The 21,027-nt window shown below is 50.6% G+C and overlaps 1 protein-coding gene across 1 annotated transcript in view; it reads left to right on the top strand.

Annotated features, from left to right (window-relative positions):
- The window catches only part of adgra3 (adhesion G protein-coupled receptor A3), a 40,932-nt gene extending 21,054 nt beyond the window's left edge, over positions 1 to 19,878 (top strand). Inside the window, exons 4-19 of the mRNA XM_084451690.1 lie at positions 4,368 to 4,439; positions 4,917 to 4,988; positions 5,380 to 5,540; positions 6,800 to 7,013; positions 7,507 to 7,671; positions 7,871 to 8,072; positions 8,512 to 8,661; positions 11,400 to 11,561; positions 11,982 to 12,176; positions 12,631 to 12,838; positions 13,378 to 13,586; positions 14,746 to 14,870; positions 15,068 to 15,191; positions 15,857 to 16,002; positions 16,286 to 16,381; positions 17,919 to 19,878. Of these exons, the coding sequence (XP_084307816.1) occupies positions 4,368 to 4,439; positions 4,917 to 4,988; positions 5,380 to 5,540; positions 6,800 to 7,013; positions 7,507 to 7,671; positions 7,871 to 8,072; positions 8,512 to 8,661; positions 11,400 to 11,561; positions 11,982 to 12,176; positions 12,631 to 12,838; positions 13,378 to 13,586; positions 14,746 to 14,870; positions 15,068 to 15,191; positions 15,857 to 16,002; positions 16,286 to 16,381; positions 17,919 to 19,500 (3,883 nt within the window). The 3' untranslated portion in view covers positions 19,501 to 19,878. The remainder of the gene's footprint in view (positions 1 to 4,367; positions 4,440 to 4,916; positions 4,989 to 5,379; positions 5,541 to 6,799; positions 7,014 to 7,506; positions 7,672 to 7,870; positions 8,073 to 8,511; positions 8,662 to 11,399; positions 11,562 to 11,981; positions 12,177 to 12,630; positions 12,839 to 13,377; positions 13,587 to 14,745; positions 14,871 to 15,067; positions 15,192 to 15,856; positions 16,003 to 16,285; positions 16,382 to 17,918) is intronic.
- The last annotated feature ends 1,149 nt before the right edge of the window (positions 19,879 to 21,027 follow it).

The raw sequence follows: 21,027 nt of genomic DNA on the forward strand, positions 1-21,027 counted from the left end.
GTGTGTGTGTGTGTGTGTGTGTGTGTGTGTGTGTGTGTGTGTGTGTGTGTGTGTGTGTGTGTGTGTGTGTGTGTGTGTGTGTGTGTGTGTGTGTGTGTGTGTGTGTGAGTGAGAGAGAGAGTGAGTGAATCATCCAAGACTGCGTGGTCTCTGCCAACATAAACTCTGAGTTTGGCTGCCGGCGCGGAGCAGCAGCAAGACAGGAAGGCGGCCATCTTGGCTCGGACTCTGCTTCCTCTCCTCCCCTCGTTCCCCCTCCTGTCCCTCCAGACCCAACAGCACGTCGACAGGCGTTCTCCAACCCCGAATCGATACATTAGCCAATCCCCCAACACACCCGGCAGTGCCGATACGCTGACGTGTCATCGGTGTGGTTTTAGGCAGGACTGCGCCACAGTGCATCGTTCCCAGAGGCTCGGTTCAGTTCCTGCTCATCTGTTTGTGTTCATCCTTCAGGCTCACCAGTTGCTTGATCAGCTGTTTTAAGTTGGATGGTGGGGTAAAAGATTACGAAAAAAATGTGAGAAAGCGATAGAGTAACTAGAGTAAGTAGAGAACCTGTCTTGGTGTGAACAGAAGTGCTGGGGTGACGTGCGTAGTAACCCTGTACTCAGACTCACAACCTGGGGTAGGGGCAGGACCGAGCTGGGGTAGGGGCAGGACCGAGCTGGGGTAGGGGCAGGACCGAGCTGGGGTAGGGGCAGGACCGAGCTGGGGTAGGGGCAGGACCGAGCTGGGGTAGGGGCAGGACCGAGCTGGGGTAGGGGCAGGACCGAGCTGGGGTAGGGGCAGGACCGAGCTGGGGTAGGGGCAGGACCGACCTGGGGTAGGGGCAGGACCGAGCTGGGGTAGGGGCAGGAACGAGCTGGGGTAGGGGCAGGACCGAGCTGGGGTAGGGGCAGGAACGAGCTGGGGTAGGGGCAGGACCGAGCTGGGGTAGGGGCAGGATCGACCTGGGGTAGGGGCAGGATCGACCTGGGGTAGGGGCAGGACCGAGCTGGTGGCCAGGAACATGAACTCTCTATGTCTCTCTTTCTCTCACTCATGCTCTCTCTCTCTCTGTCTCTCTGTCTGTCTCTCTGTCTCTCACTCATACTCTCTGTCTCTCTCATACTCTCTCTCTCATACTCTCTCCGCCTCACTCATACCCTCTCTCTGTCTCTCTCTCTCTCTCATACTCTCTCTCTCACTCATACTCTCTGTCTCACTCATACCTCTCTCTGTCTCTCTCTCTCTCTCATACTCTCTCTCTCACTCATACTCTCCGTCTCACTCATACCTCTCTCTGTCTCTCTCTCCACCGCTACTTCTTTCTCTCTGTCTCTCTTTCCTTCTTTCTCTTTCTTCTTCTTCTCTCTCTCTCACTCACTCTTTTTCTGTCCCTCGTCCTCCATATACTTGTGTCTATCTAACAGTCAGAAGCAGAGGCCCCTGACAAAGGCGCCCAGTGTTCTCTCTCCTCTTTGTTCCAGACAATCTTTAATGTCTCCCATCTGTCCATTCCTCCGTTAAAACATGCTCCCAATTAGATTTAGCTTCATTTCAAGACGTGCCATTCAGTAGGCCAGAGCGAGCGAGCGAGGGTCCCCGTTGCTTGGGAGAGAGAGAGAGAGACGGCAGAAGAGAAGACGTACAATGATTGATATGCATCGTACTGTAGGAGTATGGACATGGTATTGATTCGGTATGGAACACTGGTACTTTACAGCAAAGAGGCAATGTTAGATTCAAGATTCAATCTTTATCCAAGATTCAATCTTCATTTGTCACGTTGTTGTATTTGTAAGTGTTCTGTGTGAGTAGGTGGGGTGAAGGAGTAGGATACCCACTTGGGGATATACCTTAAACCTCAAATCCCCTCCTCCTAACACACACACACACACACACACACACACACACACACACACACACACAGCCTCTGACCTCATCCCTCCGAGCCCAGGCCTTACATTCCAGGGACAGCTGAACAGCGGTTGACCAAGCCTCATCAAACACAGTTTTGTTTTGTTTTTTTGCATCTGTTCACACCCCGACAACCGATTTAACCGTCTGTCTCCCAAACTCGCACTCCCAAGAGCGGAGTGTTGGTAACTGGACAACAGGAACATCCAGCTTTTGAAGTTTAGATTTGAGCTAGTCCTCCAAGTTCTCCTTCAGCTGGAGTCTGAGTCAGTGGCGAGCGATGCAGAACAGTACAGGAGATGGCTTTTATAGTCTATGTTTACAGGGGCTTCTGTTACCGTATGATGGACATTTTGATGATGATCATGATGATGATGACGATTCATTTAGATTTGCATTAGGGATGCACCGATTGCAAAATTCTGGGCCGATGCCGATGTTTAAAATAACAATCCGGCCAATGGCCAATGTTTATTTTATTTAATTTTTATTCCCCCTTTTGTGTCAGGGAAACAAAGAAATCCGTGACGTAACGCCGCAAACGCACGTGTAGTTTGCTTTCAAATTAAAGTGAAATAATAAATTGGCGTTTTGGAACCAAACACTTCGGTTCCAAAACGCCAATTTATTATTTCACTTTAATTTGAAAGCAAACTACACGTGCGTTTGCGGCGTTACGTCACGGATTTCTCTGAATCTCCAGCTGGGAAGGCTACGTTTTGCAACAAAAAAAAGACATAATTGTTGCGACATAACATCGGCCACTACCATCGGTGAATGTCATTTTATTTGCCGGTGGGCCGATGGCAGTCAACAAGGCCAACACCGATGTTGTCGGTGGATCCCTAATTTGCATTTACAATCATAATGTGATGAATAACACTAAGTTAAGTAGTACACTTACTTTTTGCAGGACAGTGATTGAAAACATTGTCATATGTTTACAGCAGACGTTGAACCCACGACTGTTGCTCACTAACAACACAGTCCAAATGAGCAACACAGGACCTTCAGTATGACTACAGAGAAGAGCAACAAGAGTCATGTGCAAGAGATGCGGCCATGTATGTGTGGTCTAGTTAAACATTCCTCTCTGCTGGGATCTAGCAGAATCCTCTAGTGTCTATAGCAGAGTTGAGGTTAGCTGAATCCTCTAGTGTCTCTCGAGGTTCAGGGTGGTTTATTTGTCATATTATGTACTATATGTACTGTAATATACGGGTACAAAGGAATGCTGTATGGGTGGAGGTTGGCTGAATCCCCTCTAGTGTGGAGGTTTATCCCTTAGCAAAGGAAGTACCTCTTGCTAGGTTAGCCCTCCCCAAACACGGAATGCCAGCAGGACTTGGCAAAACAGCAATAGAGCTTGTCTCTCTGAAAGCTGTGCGGAACTAACAACCTCACACAGTTAACTCCCCCAGCTGCCAGCCAGGGAAACCACAATAGTAATTAAACACACTCCTACACACACTAGTCCGTCTGCCCTGATTGTGTGTGCGTGTGTGCGTGTGTGCGTGTGTGCGTGTGTGCGTGTGTGCGTGTGTGCGTGCGTGCGTGCGTGCGTGCGTGCGTGCGTGCGTCTGTACCACAAGTGAGGGGCTTTGGCTTGATGGATATGGTGTGATATCCTACTCATGGAGACATCGTATAGAAAGTAGTGTGTTTGTGTGTGTGTGCCTCTTTCTGTACGAACAGTTGTGTTGACACTTATGTTGACAAATCTACAGTTGATTCACTCATTCAGACGTTGTAGACTGATTGAGGTTATTCACTCACTTAGCCATTTGAGTAACTGCTGTCACTAATGGGAAATGCCGCCAATGCAAACTCTTAATTTATAGATATTTGGGAATATTGTTTACCGATGCTAGCATTTTTAGCAATAGCATTTTTCATATTCATCTCTCTGAGGATCAGTCATTATAGATGAATAATTCCAGTCCTTGGTTTTGTCCAGAGCTAAATGAAAACATTGTTTCCCCACGAGGGACTGGCAGCCGTAGATGAAGGCTCCTGACGTCTGCCAGAGACACCGTGTCAGGACCCGGGAGCTAAAGAAACACACACCTTTCACGTGTTTGACATTAATCCGCAGAAATTAATCATCTCTCGCACGTTCCTCCTGCTTTGATGTGAAATCTTCCCTCTGGGCAGACACTGACATACGTTCAAAACCCCCCAAAAAGTTGTAAATCTGACAAAACTGAAAATTTTCAATCCTTGTCCAAACCTGTCCCTGTCAATCCTTCAGACAAGTCTCCTACATTTTGTAGACATATGTTTCCTGGAACTTGCTTAGTCACCACATTATACAGTATAGGATTTCTCCTATCTGCTTTCTTCATTTCCTGCTCTTTCAATGTTCATTGTTCTATGATACTGTGATAGATAGACTAGATAAGATATGATTTCAGAAAGTGCGTGCTGTGAATGCAAATTAACCAGGATGTCTCTCTTTTCTATAGAGACTTGTCCAAAAACCTCATAGGTTGCCTCAACATAGACATCTTCAAGGGCCTCACCAGTCTGGTCCGACTGTAAGTTATTCATACTTCACTTCCATTGCAGATTGAAGGCAGAGGCCAAGGCTAGCATTGCTAGCCATCTCATTCTACTTTTGTTTTTAAAGTTGGTTTGCTCCTCTCCGCTACACACATTTCAGAAGTAGTATTACAACAAGAATGCATTTGCATGTCTATTTTCCCTTCTGTTTGAACGTAATTTGATTAAACCTTTAGTTTATTCTGAAGGCGAGAGAGAGACAGTTGGTGCCTCCAGAGGCATGTGCCAGTAACAGGTGCAGGGGGATGACTGTCTCAGCTTGGGTTGTTTTCTGGGGGGCCCAGTGTAACAGCTGCAAAGATTAGTACCCCAGCCCCCCTGACAGTGAGGTTAGGAGGAAGGATACATAGTTGGATTATCTCATTGGTTATTTTCCAGCTGGACGATTTGATGAGTTGGGATTGTTCTTGGTATTTGTCACGAGTAACCGATAAACTTCATTCTCTTTTCAGAAACCTTTCAGGGAATATATTCTCCTCCTTGGCTCAGGGCACCTTCGACAGCTTGGACTCCCTGAAGACGCTGTACGTAAAGATGGATATTGACTGAAGCTGGTCCACGTCTGTGGTCTACATCTGCCATTTAGCAAAATTACATTTTATCCCCCCAGAGAGAATCCCTCAATAGCACTTTGATAACAACTCGCATGGATAGCTGTGAGATCGCATCAGGAAAGCAAAATTTTCCATGACCATAACAATAGGGCATTGTCACTTTTTAGATCCCTGCTTAGCGCTCTCTCACTCTCTCTCTCTCTCTCTCTCTCTCTCTCTCTCTCTCTCTCTCTCTCTCTCTACATCTCTCTCTCTCTCTCTCTCTCTCTCTCTCTACATCTCTCTCTCCTCTCTCTCTCTCTCTCTCTCTCTCTCTCTCTCTCTCTCTCTCTCACTAATCTCTCTCTCTCTCTCACTCCAGGGAGTTCCAGACGCCTTACCTGCTGTGTGACTGTAACCTGCAGTGGCTGCTGGCCTGGATCAGGAAGAAAAACGTTGTGGTCAAGGACACCAAGTGCTCCTACCCACGCTCCCTCCAGGGAGAGCTCATCACCTCCATCGAGCCCCAGCAACTCACCTGTGGTAAACACACACACACACACACACACACACACACACACACACACAGCCTTTAGCCCCCAGCCTTACAGGGCACATTCTGAGACATGGGTACATGTATCTTCTTATTTATTTACTTCCAATATTATTTGACACGGACAGTACACATTCATGAACATTGCTGTAAATGCGTCAGTATTAGCCAATGCTAATTTTCAACTATTGTCCGTAACACAAGGCCCTGTATAGAGGGTGACTATAGGAGGTGTGTGTGCGTGTGCGTGTGTGTGTGCGTGTGCGCGTGCGTGTGCGCGTGAACAATGACCCGGCCCGATAAGAGCGGTGCTGTGTTGTTTGTTCTCGCTGGCGTCTTATCAGTTTGGCAGCAGTCATGGTGAGCGGTTATGAAACACACAGCACAGCCCTTTTACAAGAACAACAGCATGACCTGCATGGCGAAAAGCAACACGGTACCAGTACTTCCTCCACACACACACGGTCGGAAGGAGCAGTTTGACCTTGTGGTGTCGTCGTGTCACGGGACCTGTAAGAATCCAAGCAGGAGAAGAGTCCAGCCAGCAAATATGAACAAGAATTCCAGAATATGAATTAGAAGAGGTTTTTTCTGGCTTGGCTGACTCTTCGCTGTCTGTTTTTAAGGGCGGCGGTGGCTCAGGAGGTAGGGCGGGTCGTCCAATGATCACAGGGTCGGCGGTTTAAATCCTGGCTCCTCCTGTCCACATGTCGGAAGTGTCCTTGAGCAAGACACTGAACCCCAAATTGCTCCCAGTGAGCAGGCTAGCACCTTGCATGGCAGCTGGCCTCCATTGGTGTGTGAATATGTGTGTGAATGGGTGAGCGAGAGGCCATTGTAAAGCGCTTTGGATAAAAGCTCTATATAAGTACCATCTTTTTCCAAGATGGCGACACGTTGAGATCGTCCTCCCCTCTCACCCTCCTTCAGATGGTCAGATGAGCTCCCCTTTATTTGTGGCAACATTACGAAATGGTACAGTCCCACAACGGTCTGTCCTTCATACTTTAAGACGTATCACTGTGCGAAAAGGGTCTGTATCCAGGAATATCCATATTAATATAATAACTGATTTATGTCATATCCGAGCTCTGGGAGGGGAGCACATGGTGATGATAAATGTTCATCTTAATATTCTGCATTTCTCATTTAATATATTCATATGGATATTCCCGGATATAGACCCTTTTCGCCAAGAACTACAAGTCCTACAACCCCCCCCCCCCCCCCCGTCTCCTCTCTCCCCCAGACGCCCCGTTGGAACTGCCCTCCTTCCAGCTGACCCCGTCCCAGCGGCAGATCGTGTTCCAGGGCGACAGCCTGCCCTTCCAGTGCCAGGCGTCGTTCGTGGCGGAGGACATGCAGGTGCTGTGGTACCAGGACGGGCGCAGGGTGGAGCCTGACGCCGCCCAGGGCATCGTCATCCAGAAGAGCATGGTGCAGAACTGCTCGCTCATCGCCAGGTAGGCGGGACGGGCGCACGGCGACACATCCGCCCACCGGCGACGCCCTGAAACATCAGTAGAGCCCACAGACTAGGCGTCAAAGGAAGTGGAAATCTGTGGTCAGTGACCAATCAGAGGCCAAATCAGCCTCTCCGCACAGCCCACTGTCTGCGCGGGCCAATCAGCATTCGGTTGAAAATCCGACCGGATTCTCATTGGTGTCCACGTATATCATAGCTTGGTTCCCAGAAGTTCTTGTCGTAGTGAGATCTTCCGGGTGCTCAGAATAACACAAACACAGGTGCACCTCCCCCAATGCTTGTTAAATCTGTGGAAATCTCGTGTGCCGGCTCTTCCGTTTGTTCTCTAACACGTGACCCCCTCAGCCGTGACCCCCTCAGCCGAGCGTGTACAAGTCGGACACGCGTGCGATTCGGCCCCGACAGAACTCTCTGTCGCTCTCCAAAACCGTGCGCTTCTTATTGTCCGTCCTCCTCCCCGTCTCCTGCAGCGCTCTGACCATCTCCAACATCCAGCCGGGTTCCACGGGGAACTGGGAGTGCCGGGTGAAGACCAGCCGAGGGAACACCACCCGGACCGTCCACATCGTGGTCCTGGAGAGCTCCGCCAAGTACTGCCCGCCTGACCGCGTGTCCAACAACAAGGGGGAGTTCAGGTTGGCACCGGAACCGAGTATGACTTGGAGTTAGGGGCTGTTTGTCTCGGTGTAAGAATATCAACGCTGTGGCGCCCTCTAGTGGTTTGAACATGAGACTATGCGAATTGGGGGGTTGTTGTTGTTGTAGTGTTCAAGTTTGGTTTAGAGATCCCACCCCGCCCCTCTCACATCCTCCGTCTCCCCGTGACAACGGCAGGTGGCCCCGCACGCTGGCGGGCATCACAGCCGTCCTGCCCTGCAACCGGCTGCCGTCGGGCGCCGGCACCTACTCGGGCGGCGTCGGGGAAGAGAGGCGCGCGTGGCGCCGGTGCGACCGCGGCGGCCTCTGGGCGGAGGAGGACTACTCGCGCTGCCAGTACCAGAAGGATGTCACGCGCGTCCTCTACATCATCAATCAGGTATGCGCTGCGATCCGGCGCCGGCGTGTCGGGTAGCTCGCTTTCCACACGAGGACGGAGAATCACGTTGCTCCGCTGCTCACCTGAGGGTGAAAGAGCAGGAAGTCACACCCAGCGTTCGGAAACACAACGCCTTTGTTTAACCTGACGCTCCTCCGCTCGTCTCGATCTCAATCTCTCCATCTACGTTGCTCTGTCTGTCTGAATATGATGATTGATCTCCAAGTCCTAGTTTTCTGTCTTTGTATGTCCTTCCTGTCTCTCCATCCTACTCTAGGGGTTCTGCTGTGTCCTCCAGTTCTTCGCGTGTCCGTTTATTCTGTCCCTTCCCGTGCTTGTAAAAGTTTTGCGTTCTTGATGCTTCCAATCGGTATCATTCATCTGTGGTTTATCTCTATACGGACAGACAAATTGCATTAAATGTGTCTCTCTCCCCCAGATGCCCCTCAACCTGACCAACGCCATCACCACCGCCCGCCAGCTGCTGGTCTACACCGTGGAGGCCGCCAACTTCTCAGACAAGATGGACGTCATCTTCGTGGCCGAGATGATTGAGAAATTTGGCAAGTTCGCAGAGAAGTTCAAGGACGTGAGTACCGAGCGGCCGGTGTCAGACCCCCCCCCCTCCTCCTTCTCCCCCGCGACCCTCACACATACGCCGTCTGTATACAGAGACCCGGACGGGGTCCATACACGCACACGTTTGAGGGCTTGCGATTTGTATTCTCGGTGTCGAAGCTCACTTGGGCCCCAAGAGTGATCAGGGCTAGTGTGGTGCAGTAGAGTGATGTACCCAGGCATACAGGCTTCCACCACACCTCTCTCCCCCTGCCTCGTAGCCCTGTAGACAAAGCAGCCTTGTCCTGCTTAAACCCCCTAGCGGAGCTGGAACGACAGAGGATAAGATCTGATCTGGAATTGGGTTATTTTCCGCCCCTGCTCTCTCCAGATCCGTCTCTGAAACACGTGAGGTCAGGTTACGCCCCGACTCTCCCCTCGGGGTTCGATAGGGACGGCTTTCAGCGGCGCACCTGGACGGCTGCTCTCCGTCGGGGGAAGGGTTAGGACGTGACTCTTGGAGAGAGGCCAGTGCTCTCTGACGGCGCTCAGCCTGGTCAGAGGAACGGCACGCCCGAGGCCGGAGGCCGATGCAAGGCGCAGGGGTCAGGGTTAGAGCTAGGACTGGGGATTCATACATGTATTCAGTTACTCAGGTCCCATTATTTAAGCTGATTTTATGTGTAGTTTCATCTGATTTTCTGTGTGTGTGTGTGTGTGTGTGTGTGTGTGTGTGTGTGTGTGTGTGTGTGTGTGTGTGTGTGAGAGAGAGAGAGAGAGAGAGAGAGAGAGAGAGAGAGAGAGAGAGAGAGAGAGAGAGAGAGAGAGAGAGAGAGAGAGAGAGAGAGAGAGAGAGAGAGAGAGAGAGAGAGAGAGAGAGAGAGAGAGACTACACACTGGAGCATATAGAAAATGGACTGTTCCCAATTTTTATGAAATTGACCTTCATCAGAATATTGACATCAATAAACTATCTAAGACTGAATACAAAATATAAAAAAATATATACAATAATGAATTTAATACAGTGTGGAAATAAATCTTCAAGCTAAAAATAGCCAATGATGCCAAACCCCAAACTTATTTTATCATATTAATCAATAGCAAAGGGGTATGAAAACCCTGGAAAAGGCTATATAGTATATACTATAATTAAGCAATAAGACACTCGAGGTCGTGCTTTACTGTGGTTTATTGGCATGGCTGTGGTGCGGCCGCAGGCACGACGCGAAGCGGAGCACCGTAGACACCACAGCCGTGCCAAAAAAAGCATAAAAGTAAAGCACGACATCGAGGGTGTTATTGCTTTTATACAGCAGCACTGCACTATCATTAAATATCTTTAAAAAAAATAAAAAGAGTTTAGTGTTCAATTTTGCTAAATTGTGTTGCTTTTGGCCCTCCGCAATCCAAAATAGTTCCCAATTGTTTACCGTTGCTATAGGCAACTTACAGCTGGACTGCTCCACAACGTAAACAGAGCAAGCAAGCGTCGCACTATCCATTTTTTGAAGTAGGATATGTGACAGTTGGTGTATCGAACGTGAATCGCTGATTTGAATACACTGTATCACGCAAGTTTAATAGCCTACATCCATCACGTCATGATACAATGTATCAAAGCGTAGTGATACCTTTACCAGTGATTTGCCCGTTGGTATATTGTGGTTATAGCACGGCTTGGAATGCGTCTTAGCCAATCACAATGCGCGGTCGGAACTAGCTGTTGTATAAGAAAAAATAATCAGGAACCAGACACAATGTATAACCACTCAAGTGGGTTAAAGGATGGGGAGGGGAAAATAAATAAATACATATTATATTATTCAACAACTACGACACTGAAGCATGGAATAAATACAATACAATGCAATACAATATAAGAGAAATTCTGTGTTCTGAAATTCTAGTTTTTGAAGGTCCTAATGTTTTACCTACATAGGCCAGCCCACACATACACACTGAATCATATAAATAATATTGGATGAAGCTGATTATACGATATACAATATATACATTTTGAACAATTTGCCAGTGACAGGGTGGTTGAAGGTAGAATGTAAAATTACATTGGGCACATCTGCCACCTTTATAATTACCATCGGGGATATTGTTCAGAAAGTGGGAAGGGGTTTGCTGTCAGGTGTGGCCTGACCAATAGGTTCCTCAGGTTGGGAGGTCTTCTGTAAACAATATGAGGGGCAGCTGAAAAAAAATTCAGAACCTAGGATATGCCAGCGTTTTCTCACAATTTGTTCAAACTGGTGGCCGAAGGGTAGTATTGAACGAAACAACTGATACGCTGTTCATCGGTGCTCTTCTCCCTAGTAGACTCTCTAGCTGGGAACTCCTGAAATCTATCGGAGGCTGGTTGGATCCATTTATCAGGATGCCCACGCTCACGGCGATGAAACTCCAGATCTTTAGAATGTACCTTAAAAGAATCAGCGGCAGATTCTACGTATAGGCTTGAACTGGCCAATAGATAAGCCCTTCTTGAGGGGCGTAGGATGATAACTATCAGCATTAAGAAAGGAGTTGCGATCAGTAGGCTTCCTATACAAATCTGTATTCAGTTTGTATCTACTCTGGAGATAAAAATGTCAAGAAAGTTCATTTGATGAGTATCAAAATACATACTCGCAACTACTTTTTAAAAACGTATGAAATGCTGCCTGTGTGTGTGTGTGTGTGTGTGTGTGTGTGTGTGTGTGTGTGTGTGTGTGTGTGTGTGTGTGTGTGTGTGTTAACTGTGCTGCTGTCTCCCAGCTAGGGGAGGTGATGGTGAGCATCTCCAGTAACCTGATGCTGGCTGATGAGCGTGTTCTGTGGATGGCCCAGCGCGAGGCCAGGGCCTGCTCACGCATCGTCCAGTGTCTCCAGAGGATCGCTGTCCACCGCCTCGCCAACGGGGCCCAGGCCTTCTCCCTGGTGAGTCCAGATTACACACACACACACACACACACACCTCTTTTTTATTCTTACCACTCTGTATCTAGTGTTTTTCTTGTTCTTGTCCAACCTTGCTGTAATTCCCACTGCTGAGACGCCACATTTCCCCTTAGAGGGATCAATACAGTATCTATCGATCCACACACACGCACACAGACACACACAGGGGCACACACACACACACACACACACACACACACAGAGGGACAAAACATACACACACACCGACACACACCGACACAGACACACAGAGAGTCTTAATATCACACACACACACACACACACACACACACACACACACACAACCTATCTATACCTACTAACAAAGAGTAAACAATATCAAGGAAGTTAGACTTGACCTTAAGCATTCTCTTGTTTTCCTTTTGTTGTTTATCTCAGAGCTCCCATAACATCGCACTGGAGGCCCACGCCATCAAGGTGAGCAGCTTCAATGGCATGACGTGCACACTCTTCCAGAGGCCCACCCCCGAGCGCACGCCGCTGGGCCCCCGGGTCGACCAGGACGCCGGCTCGGACCGCCAGCTCAGCTTCAAGTGCAACGTGACCAGCACCCTGTCCAGCCTGGCGCTCAAGGTCAGCACCCACCCCTATCCCACGGGCTGCACCTCAGAATCCACCTCTTTTTTTACCCTCTCCTCTCACGGCCCCCCGCCCCCACCTCCTTACCTTTCCTTGACCTCACCTCCTCTCTTCTCACCCCCTCTCCTCGTTCACTCTCTCCTCACTTCCTCTCTTTGTTCACTCCCTCCTTGTATCCTCTCTCCTCACCTTCTCTCCTTGTTCACTCCCTCCTGGTCTCCTCTCTCCTCATCTCCTCTCCTTGTTCACTAATTCCTTGTCTGCTCTCTCCTCACCTCCTCTCCTTGTTCACTCTCTCCTTGCCCTCTTCTTTAGAGGTCTATAGTCAGTGTTTCTTTGAGGTGGTGTCAGTGTGCCTCTTCTGTTCCAAATCCTGTGTGAAATTCAACAAATCCTGTGTGAATGCGACGCCTCAGGACTGAATTACCCCCCCCCCCCCCCCCCCCAGAACACGGTGGTGGAGGCGTCGCTGCAGCTCCCGCCCTCGCTGTTCTCCCAGCTCTCCTCCCCGGGCCAACCGGACGACTCCGTCTACAAGCTCCACCTCCTGGCCTTCCGCAACGCCCGCTTCTTCCCGTCCACAGGGAACTCCTCCCTGCTGGCGGACGGAGGGAAGCGGAGGAGCGTGGCCACGCCCGTGCTCCTGGCCAACATCGGTCAGTCCGGGAGAAAGCCTCTTAAATACAACACTCTGGAAAGAGTTTTAAGTACACATTCCCAGGAACCCATCCCAAAGAATGACAAAATGAATAAAAGTGTGGTGAGGTCCGATGTCATTTTGTAGCCTGAAGTCCAGTTTCAATAATGGTCAGCATATCTCAACAACGTTGACCTCAGAACAAACTGAGGGCTTCAAAGTTCACAAAACCCATCTTCAGTGATGTGTTTGGACTTTTATAATAACACATACTCCAGTCTGGGAGTGTCCTAGAACTCATTTTTCCCATAGGGATTTAGAACTTTTCAGCCTAGAAAATTACATCAGACCTCACCACTTTATAGAGCACTGATATCAAAGGTTACCTGTTAGCTGGAAGTAATAGTTTGTGACAGGGTCCGTTTCAGACTTGCTTTCGTACTAATCCCTCCTTCTCTCTCTCTCTCCTCTCTCTCTCCCTCCTTCTCTCCCTCTCCTCTCTCTCTCTCTCTCTCTCTCTCTCTCTCTCTCTCTCTCTCATGTGATTGGCCCGTTCAGAGGGTGTGCCCCTGCGCGGCCTGCGCAGCCCGGTGAACGCCACGCTGCGGCGGTTGGCGCGGGGCTCAGACGCCGTGCCCGCCTGCTGGGACGCCGCGCTGCTGGGCGGGCAGGGCGGCTGGCAGAGCGAGGGCTGCCGCATCGTCGGTCACCACGACAACTTCACCACCCTGTCCTGCGACGCGCTCGGCAACTACGGCCTCCTCATGGTGAGGACACAATGTTTTCTAGGAGCTTTTGAGTATTTTATCAGTACTTGAGTATTGGATGTGTATTGGATAACAACTCCTCTTTCTATCGGTGTATTTGACCATAATATTGAATATCTCAGATATTCAGATGAGCTGGAGACTCTGGTGTGGTGCTTGTATGAATCCCCTGTGCCCTACCAGAGATGACCTTTGACCTCCCAGCCCTCTGTGTTTGTATGAATCCCCTGTGCCCTACCAGAGATAACCTTTGACCTCCCAGCCCTCTGTGTTTGTGGCTATTGTGTTTTATCATATGATGTACATATATATCCTAAAATGGTTCACTGGGACAGCTAACATGTGGCCTACTACGTAGACAGCACGTCTGAAATTATTTATCTACTCCTTTTCTGATAGTTTTAAGTTTCTAATGTCGTGTTTATTACATATGTAGAGCTCTGTAAAATGTTCCTATAGCAAATTCCATTTTCCAGGAGCTTGCTTGATCGTCTCGTTGAGAGAGATCAGGGAAGAATTTTTACAGGTCAGCTTCTTTGGCCCTCCGGGTGAACTGTTTTTTGCTTCCCTCTGGAAAATGTAGGGGTAGGATTCTCCCCTGCTCGTCTGGTGCCACCGGGCACATGGGAGGGAATAGGTTGGCGTGGGCCCATTAACATCTGCTAGTATTTCATCAATACATTTGAGTATTGGTTTTTGTATTGTTTTAAAGCTCCTCGTTCTGTCAATGTGACCATGATGAATGTATCAGATATTCAGCTGAACTGGAAGCCTAGCACTGGTGGGATTGTTTGTATGAACCTCCTGTGTCCTACCAGAGACAACCTTTGACCCCCCCCACCCCCTGCTCTCTGGGACGGCTGTGGCTCAGGAGGTAGAGCGAGTTGTCCAATGATCGTAGGGTCGGCGGTTCGATTCCTGGTTCCTCCTGTCCACATGTCGAAGTGTCCTTGAGAGAAGACACCCTGAACCCCAATTGCTCCCAATGAGTAGGCTTGCACCTGAGAACGTGTGTGAATAGGTGAATGAGAGGCCATTGTAATGCACTTTGGATAAAAACGATATGAATGCAGTCCATTTACCATTTCCCCTGTGTGTGTGTGTGCGTGCGTGTGCGTATGTGTGTGTGTGTGCATGCGTGCGTGTGTGTGTGTCACAGGACCTGAGCGGGGTGGAGTACTTCTCCCCCAGCATCCAGCCTCTCCACCCGGTCATCTACGCCACGGCCCTCCTCCTCCTCCTCGCCCTGCTCTCCATCATCGTCAGCTACATCTACCACCACAGGTCAGAGACCACCCCCTGCCCACTCATTACAGTAGAAACACCCATACATCCTCCTATATCTGCCAATCCAAGCAGGATACCTTCACCTCCGTCTCCCTAGAACGGGTGTGTGTGATGTTAAACATGTCCTGCGCCTCACCCACCCCTCAGCTGCTGCGTTTCGATTGGCCTGATGTGATTGTCGCCTCCCCCCCCAGGTCTGTCCGTATCAGCCGTAAGTGCTGGCACATGCTGGTCAACCTCTGCCTGCACATCTTCCTCACCTGCGGCGTGTTCGCCGGGGGAGTCAACCAGACACGCTACCCCAGCGTGTGCCAGGCGGTGAGTGTTAGAACCTCTCTGTACCTGGCGGTAGTCCTAGCCCCGTGCTCTGTAAGGGGCTCTGTAATGGAACCTCTCTGTACCTGGCGGTAGTCCTAGCCCCGTGCTCTGTAAGGGGCTCTGTAATGGAACCTTTCTGTACCTGGCGGTAGTCCTAGCCCCGTGCTCTGTAAGGGGCTCTGTAATGGAACCTTTCTGTACCTGGCGGTAGTCCTAGCCCCGTGCTGGGCCTTGTGGTCTCAGCTGTTTCATTCATTCATTCATTATCCTGGACACACAGGAACCAGACTGGAGGATCATCCGAGACTGGAAGCTCTGGCACGTTTACACTGATGTGGAAACTCAAATGATTGATTGATTAATGCGCACTGTCCCTTTAAAATAAATAAGTACAATGAAATGAAGGAAACAGTTTGGGGCAATAACTCTCCTCAGTCAGCAATTGTTCCTCACATGATGGATATACTGTACATACATAATCAAATGTGAGGCAAGCACAATGTGCTGTGTATACTCCAAGCATCGTCAGAGTAGGGAAGGCAAACCCATGCCAAGTCCCTTCAGCAGCACCTCTATGTCAGACTCTCAGTGAAGGTAACGTGTTTCTGTGTGTGTGTGTGTGTGTGTGTGTGGTTCTCTTCCTGGCGTGTCTCTCTGTGGTCCAGGTGGGCATTGTGCTACACTACTCCACCCTGGCCACGGCCCTCTGGGTGGGCGTCACCGCGCGCAACATCTATAAGCAGGTGACGCGCAAGGCCAAGCGCTACGAGGAGCTGGACGAGCCCCCGCCCCCACCACGCCCCATGCTGAGGTAGAACACAAATTCCCACAATGCACTTCACGATGTTAATGGGGCGGCTGTCCTGTAGTGAGAAGCAAACATGGAGACAACATTAATATTGCCGTGTAACTGAATTGAAAGCTCTTCATTTTCCTTTTTATCGGCCAGTCAAAATGCATATCATGGCGTTGACGTTCTCTCAAGTGCCCTGTTGGACTTCCGCCACCAGATGTCAGCGTTGAGTTCTGAGGGAGCAGCGGTGCCCACCCAATCAGAGACTCACTCACTCCCCCCTCTCCTCCTCTGCTAATAGGTTCTACTTGATCGGCGGAGGGATACCCATAATCGTCTGTGGCATCACCGCTGCAGCCAACATCAAGAACTACGGCAGCCGGACCAACGCGCCGTAGTAAGTAGTCCTGGGTCCCGGCCTGCGGCAATTAAAGCTTTGAGTTTCCCCATTAGAGGGATCATGGAAACAGGGTTACGTTTGATCCCTGCTGCAGTGTTTGTCTGCGTCAAGCCTTAATCTCCCTGCCATTATAGAGCAAATTCTAGAGGGATTTATTTCGTTCAACTGGTGTGTGTGTGTGTGTGTGTGTGTGTGTGTGTGTGTGTGTGTGTGTGTGTGTGTGTGTGTGTGTGTGTGTGTGTGTGTGCGCGTGTGCGCGCATGTGTGTGTGACTTCAGTAAATAATGGATAGTTTACAAAGTTGATTCCCTGTGAAGTTCTGGGCATCTGATTATGTAAATCTATTCATAGTGTGTGTAAGGCAGCGCACGTCTGCAGAACTGGCAATTTACACTTCCTATTGTCTTCTCTCTCTTCCTCAATGTCTCTCTCTTTCACTGTATCTCTCACTGTCTCTCTCCTCTCTCCCTCTCACTCCCTCCGTCCCTCTTTCTCTCCTCCTCACTGTCTCTCTCCCTCTCCGTCTGGTCTGTGTACGGAGAGTTGAAATTAATTTCCAGCTAGTTACCGAGCCCAATCAAAACCCGTTCCCGTCCAAAGTTACACAGCACGCACACACTGAACAACAGAGGCAAAGAAGTTGAATACAGTGACTCAACAGCTGTTGCACTTGGTGACTCTTTTCCCATTCAGTGTTGTTGTTCTGAATCAAGTATGAGAAGCGGTGTTATGGCATGGGCTTAGAAGTGGGTTGTGGGCTAATTTGATAGCTTCATGAATAATTGATAAGGTGCATTTGATACAAGGTGAACAGAGGACATGGATCATTCTCACAGGCTGAAAAGGTGGCTTGGTTGATAGTATCCTGTTGATATGTGGGTGCAATAAGTTCTGGAGGTATAACGGGTCGTCCAATGATCGTAGGGTCGGCGGTTCGAATCCCAACTCCTCCTGTCCACATGTTGAAGTGTCCTTGGGCAAAGTCACTGAACATAAAATTGCTCTCAATGAGCAGGCTAGCACCTTGCATGGCAGCTGACGCCACTGGTGTGTGAATAGTGTGAATGAGAAGCCATTGTAAAGCACTTTGGATAAAGCGTTTTATAAGTGCTGTCCATTTACCATATAAGTTGCTGCAAAGTAATCACTGTTCCTCTGGTTTCACTGTAAATGTCAGGAGTGTTATTCCACTGGGTTGCATACACTTCAAATATAATGAATGTGTAAGAAGAGTTTAATATACTCCTATATTATGAATCACTATGTAAAGTCGTATATGTTTGTTTGCAATCTGGATATATAGACAGACAGACGGATAGAAAGATCAACTGTTTCTCTCTTTACTTCTTCTCTCTCTTTCTTTCTTTGGGTATTTGGGTATTTCAGCACTGGGGGGAAAAGTACAGCAGAATAAAGTATACACATAGAGAATATACATAGAACTGTAGATACAATTAAATTACAGTATTCATAAAATCGAAAGTATTTTTTTGCCAACCGAGCTGACGCTGTCCTCTCCTTTCTTCCCCCCCAGCTGCTGGATGGCGTGGGAGCCCAGCATCGGGGCTTTCTACGGCCCGGTGGGCTTCATCGTATTCGTCGACTGCATGTACTTCCTCAGCATCCTGCTGCAGCTGCGCCGCCACCCCGAGCGCCGCTACGAGCTGAAGGAGCCGGCAGACGAAGAGCAGCAGAGGTTGGCAGGCGCCGTCGCCGTGGCGGGCGGCGAGAACGACGCCCCCCCGCCGCCTCCGGACTCCTCCCACCTCCTCCTCCACCCCCTCAGCCTGCAGCTCCATCCGCACCAGGCCGCCTCCTCCTCCACGGTGTCCGCCGCCGCCGCCCCCCTCCACGCCCCCGCCCCGTCCCTGGCGGCCCTGGAGAACGAGCACACCTTCCCCGCCCAGCTGCTGGGCGCGGCAGGGGCCCTGGGGCTCTACGCCGTCGCCTGGGTGTTCGGCGCCATGGCGGTGTCCCAGGAGCCCCCGGCGGACCTGGCGTTCGCCTGCCTGTTTGGCGCGGCGGCGTTGGCACTGGGGGCGTTCCTGGTCACGCACCACTGCGTCAACCGGCAGGACGTGCGCAGCCGCTGGGCCCGGGACTGTTGCCCCGGGCGGCGGCCGTACTCGGCGCAGGAGGACGCCCTGCTGCCGCTGCCGGGTGCCGGAATGTCGTCTTCGCTGTCGGGGGCGGGGTCCGTCGTCGCCAGGGGCAACGGCGAGGCGTCCCGCTGCGGCCCGAGCAGCGCAGAGTCATCGTGCACCAATAGGAGCGCGCCCAGCGTGCGGAACTCCTCCGCTCAGGGCAGCAAGCTGACCAACCTGCACGCGGAGGCCGCCCAGTGCAAGTCCCTCCCCCTGCTGCTGGCGCCGGCGAACGGCGCGGCGGCCCTGCTGGACAACAGCCTCACCGAGCACTCGCTGGACAACGACATCAAGATGCACGTGGCGCCCGTGGAGGTGCAGTTCCGTCCGTCTGTGAACAACAACGGCCTCCCCGCCGCCGCCACCAACGGCCACGCGGGGCGCCACCACAAGAACCGTTCGCGCGCCCACCGGGCCAGCCGGCTGACGGTGCTGCGGGAGTACGCCTACGACGTGCCCACCAGTATGGATGGGAGCGTGCAGAGCGCCCCCCACAGGCGCCACCACCACCACCACCACCACCAGCAGCACCAGCAGGACATGGCGGCACGGAGCAGCCGGAGGGCCGCCTACATGGCGTACCGGGAGCGCCACCAGAGCCAGCTGCAGCAGCAGGACAGCAGCGACGCCAGCACCTCTCTGCCCCGGCGGCCCCGCCACGTCGACAGCGGAGGGGTGGCGGCGTCGGCAGGAGGCGGTGTGAGCGGCGCAGAAGGGGCGGGAGGAGCCGGAGGGGAGGCGTCGGGAGAGATTGAGACGACAGCTGGGACCGCCGCGGCCGGCACGAGTGCGGACGACGGCGGAGTGAAGCAGCCCAATAATGACATGGAACTGGAGAGCCAGCCCAAGTCGTACGGGCTGAACCTGGCAACCCAGAACGGCACGCTCAAAGACAACGGGCAGAGCTTGATCAACACTGACAGCTCAGCCTGTATAAAGACCGGCTTATGGAAACACGAAACTACCGTGTAGCGACTGTTCTCCGTACCAAAGACTTTATAAGTACAATGCTCTCCTCCTCAACTGTGAAATTTGTTTCAACTATTTTTATGTTAGATTTTGTTTTTTGAAAAAGAGTTCTTGAATAATGTATCTGAAAAATGTGTCACGATATACTCGAAGTATGTGAAAAAGGCGTTTGTTTTTCGGATGCCACTCCACCGTAGACTACGATGGAATGGATATAGATTGGTCTATTTTTATATCAGTTAACCCAGATTGGTTACTCCGCTCTTTGAGTTTTGTACGTTCAAACTGCATGGTCTGTGCCGTTTCCCCGTGCATACCTGTCGGGGAGCTTTTCCAATTGTCTCTAGTTTGTTTCAACGTAAATAAACCAGAAGTTCCTAATTCCATTCACCTGAATGAAATTGTTCCTTGTATTATTGCTAACCTTTACTCTTGGGTATTGGGGGGGAAAAGTGCAGAGGTGCAGACCGCTGCCGTGTTTTTCGAAGTGACCTCCCTGTCTGTAGCCATTTTGACAGGCTACTAATTGGGCCATGTGTGAAGTCCTGGCGGCCACTCATTGTTGCACTCTCCTGCAGAGGCCACACTTAATTGTCTTCAAAGTCGCGGTGCTGGGCGTCAATTCACCCCCACCGTTCTCCATGTTGAATTGGATGCTGTGTCAGTTTAAGTCACCGCCCACAGCCCGATTGACAGCTGTCTCTCGGGCAGAGTGAAGTCACCGCCGGGGACAAGAGGAGCAGATAATTAGAGGAGTGCATCTTCACCTACATCCTACATCCACCCCCCTCTCTCTCTCCTCCCTCACTCTCCCGTCTCTACAGAGTCTGGTCTGACCGCTGAGCTCTGCTGCAGCTCAGTTAAAGATGGAGTATCTTCTTTGGGGAACTTCACATTCAGTTAGCCAGTATTGGTGATAGCTACCAAGCCGTCCTTTGTAATTACTCACAGAATAACGTAGTCAGATCTGCAACCGTTGAACGAGAGGTGAAGTGGAACTCGTTTTGAGTTCTGCTCGTCTCTTACCACAGAGCTTTGCCCGTCAGCGGTCAAACAGCTGGTCATGATGAGAGTGCCTGAGCTCGGATTATCAAGAACCCCTGCAGCCTCTGCGGTCGATCGACACGGTCACACGGCTCATCTCTGTCCTGGCCCCGCAGTGGTGGAATGAACTGCCCACTGACGTCAGGACAGCAGAGTCGCTGCCCATATTTTGCCGCAGGCTCAAAACTCACCTCTCCGAGAAGTAGGCTATACTACTACCAGGACCCTCCCTCTTAAGCACCTATTGAATCTTAGATTGCTATGCACTTTGCCTTCAGCACTAGATTATGCTCTTAGTCGCTTGTTTTAGAAAGGAGATTGTGAGTTATGGCAAGTAGTAGCCTGGTAGGCCTATGCTGACTTGTCCTACATTAAATGCAATTGTAAGTCGCTTTGCATAAAAGCATCCGCTTAATTACTATAAAAGAACCTTCTTTGCGCCTCTCCAAAATACAAAAGAATCCCGCTCAACTGTGGAGTCAATCT

Source organism: Borostomias antarcticus (genome assembly GCF_949987555.1).
Source record: "Borostomias antarcticus genome assembly, chromosome: 17".
In the NCBI taxonomy this organism is placed as follows: domain Eukaryota; kingdom Metazoa; phylum Chordata; class Actinopteri; order Stomiiformes; family Stomiidae; genus Borostomias; species Borostomias antarcticus.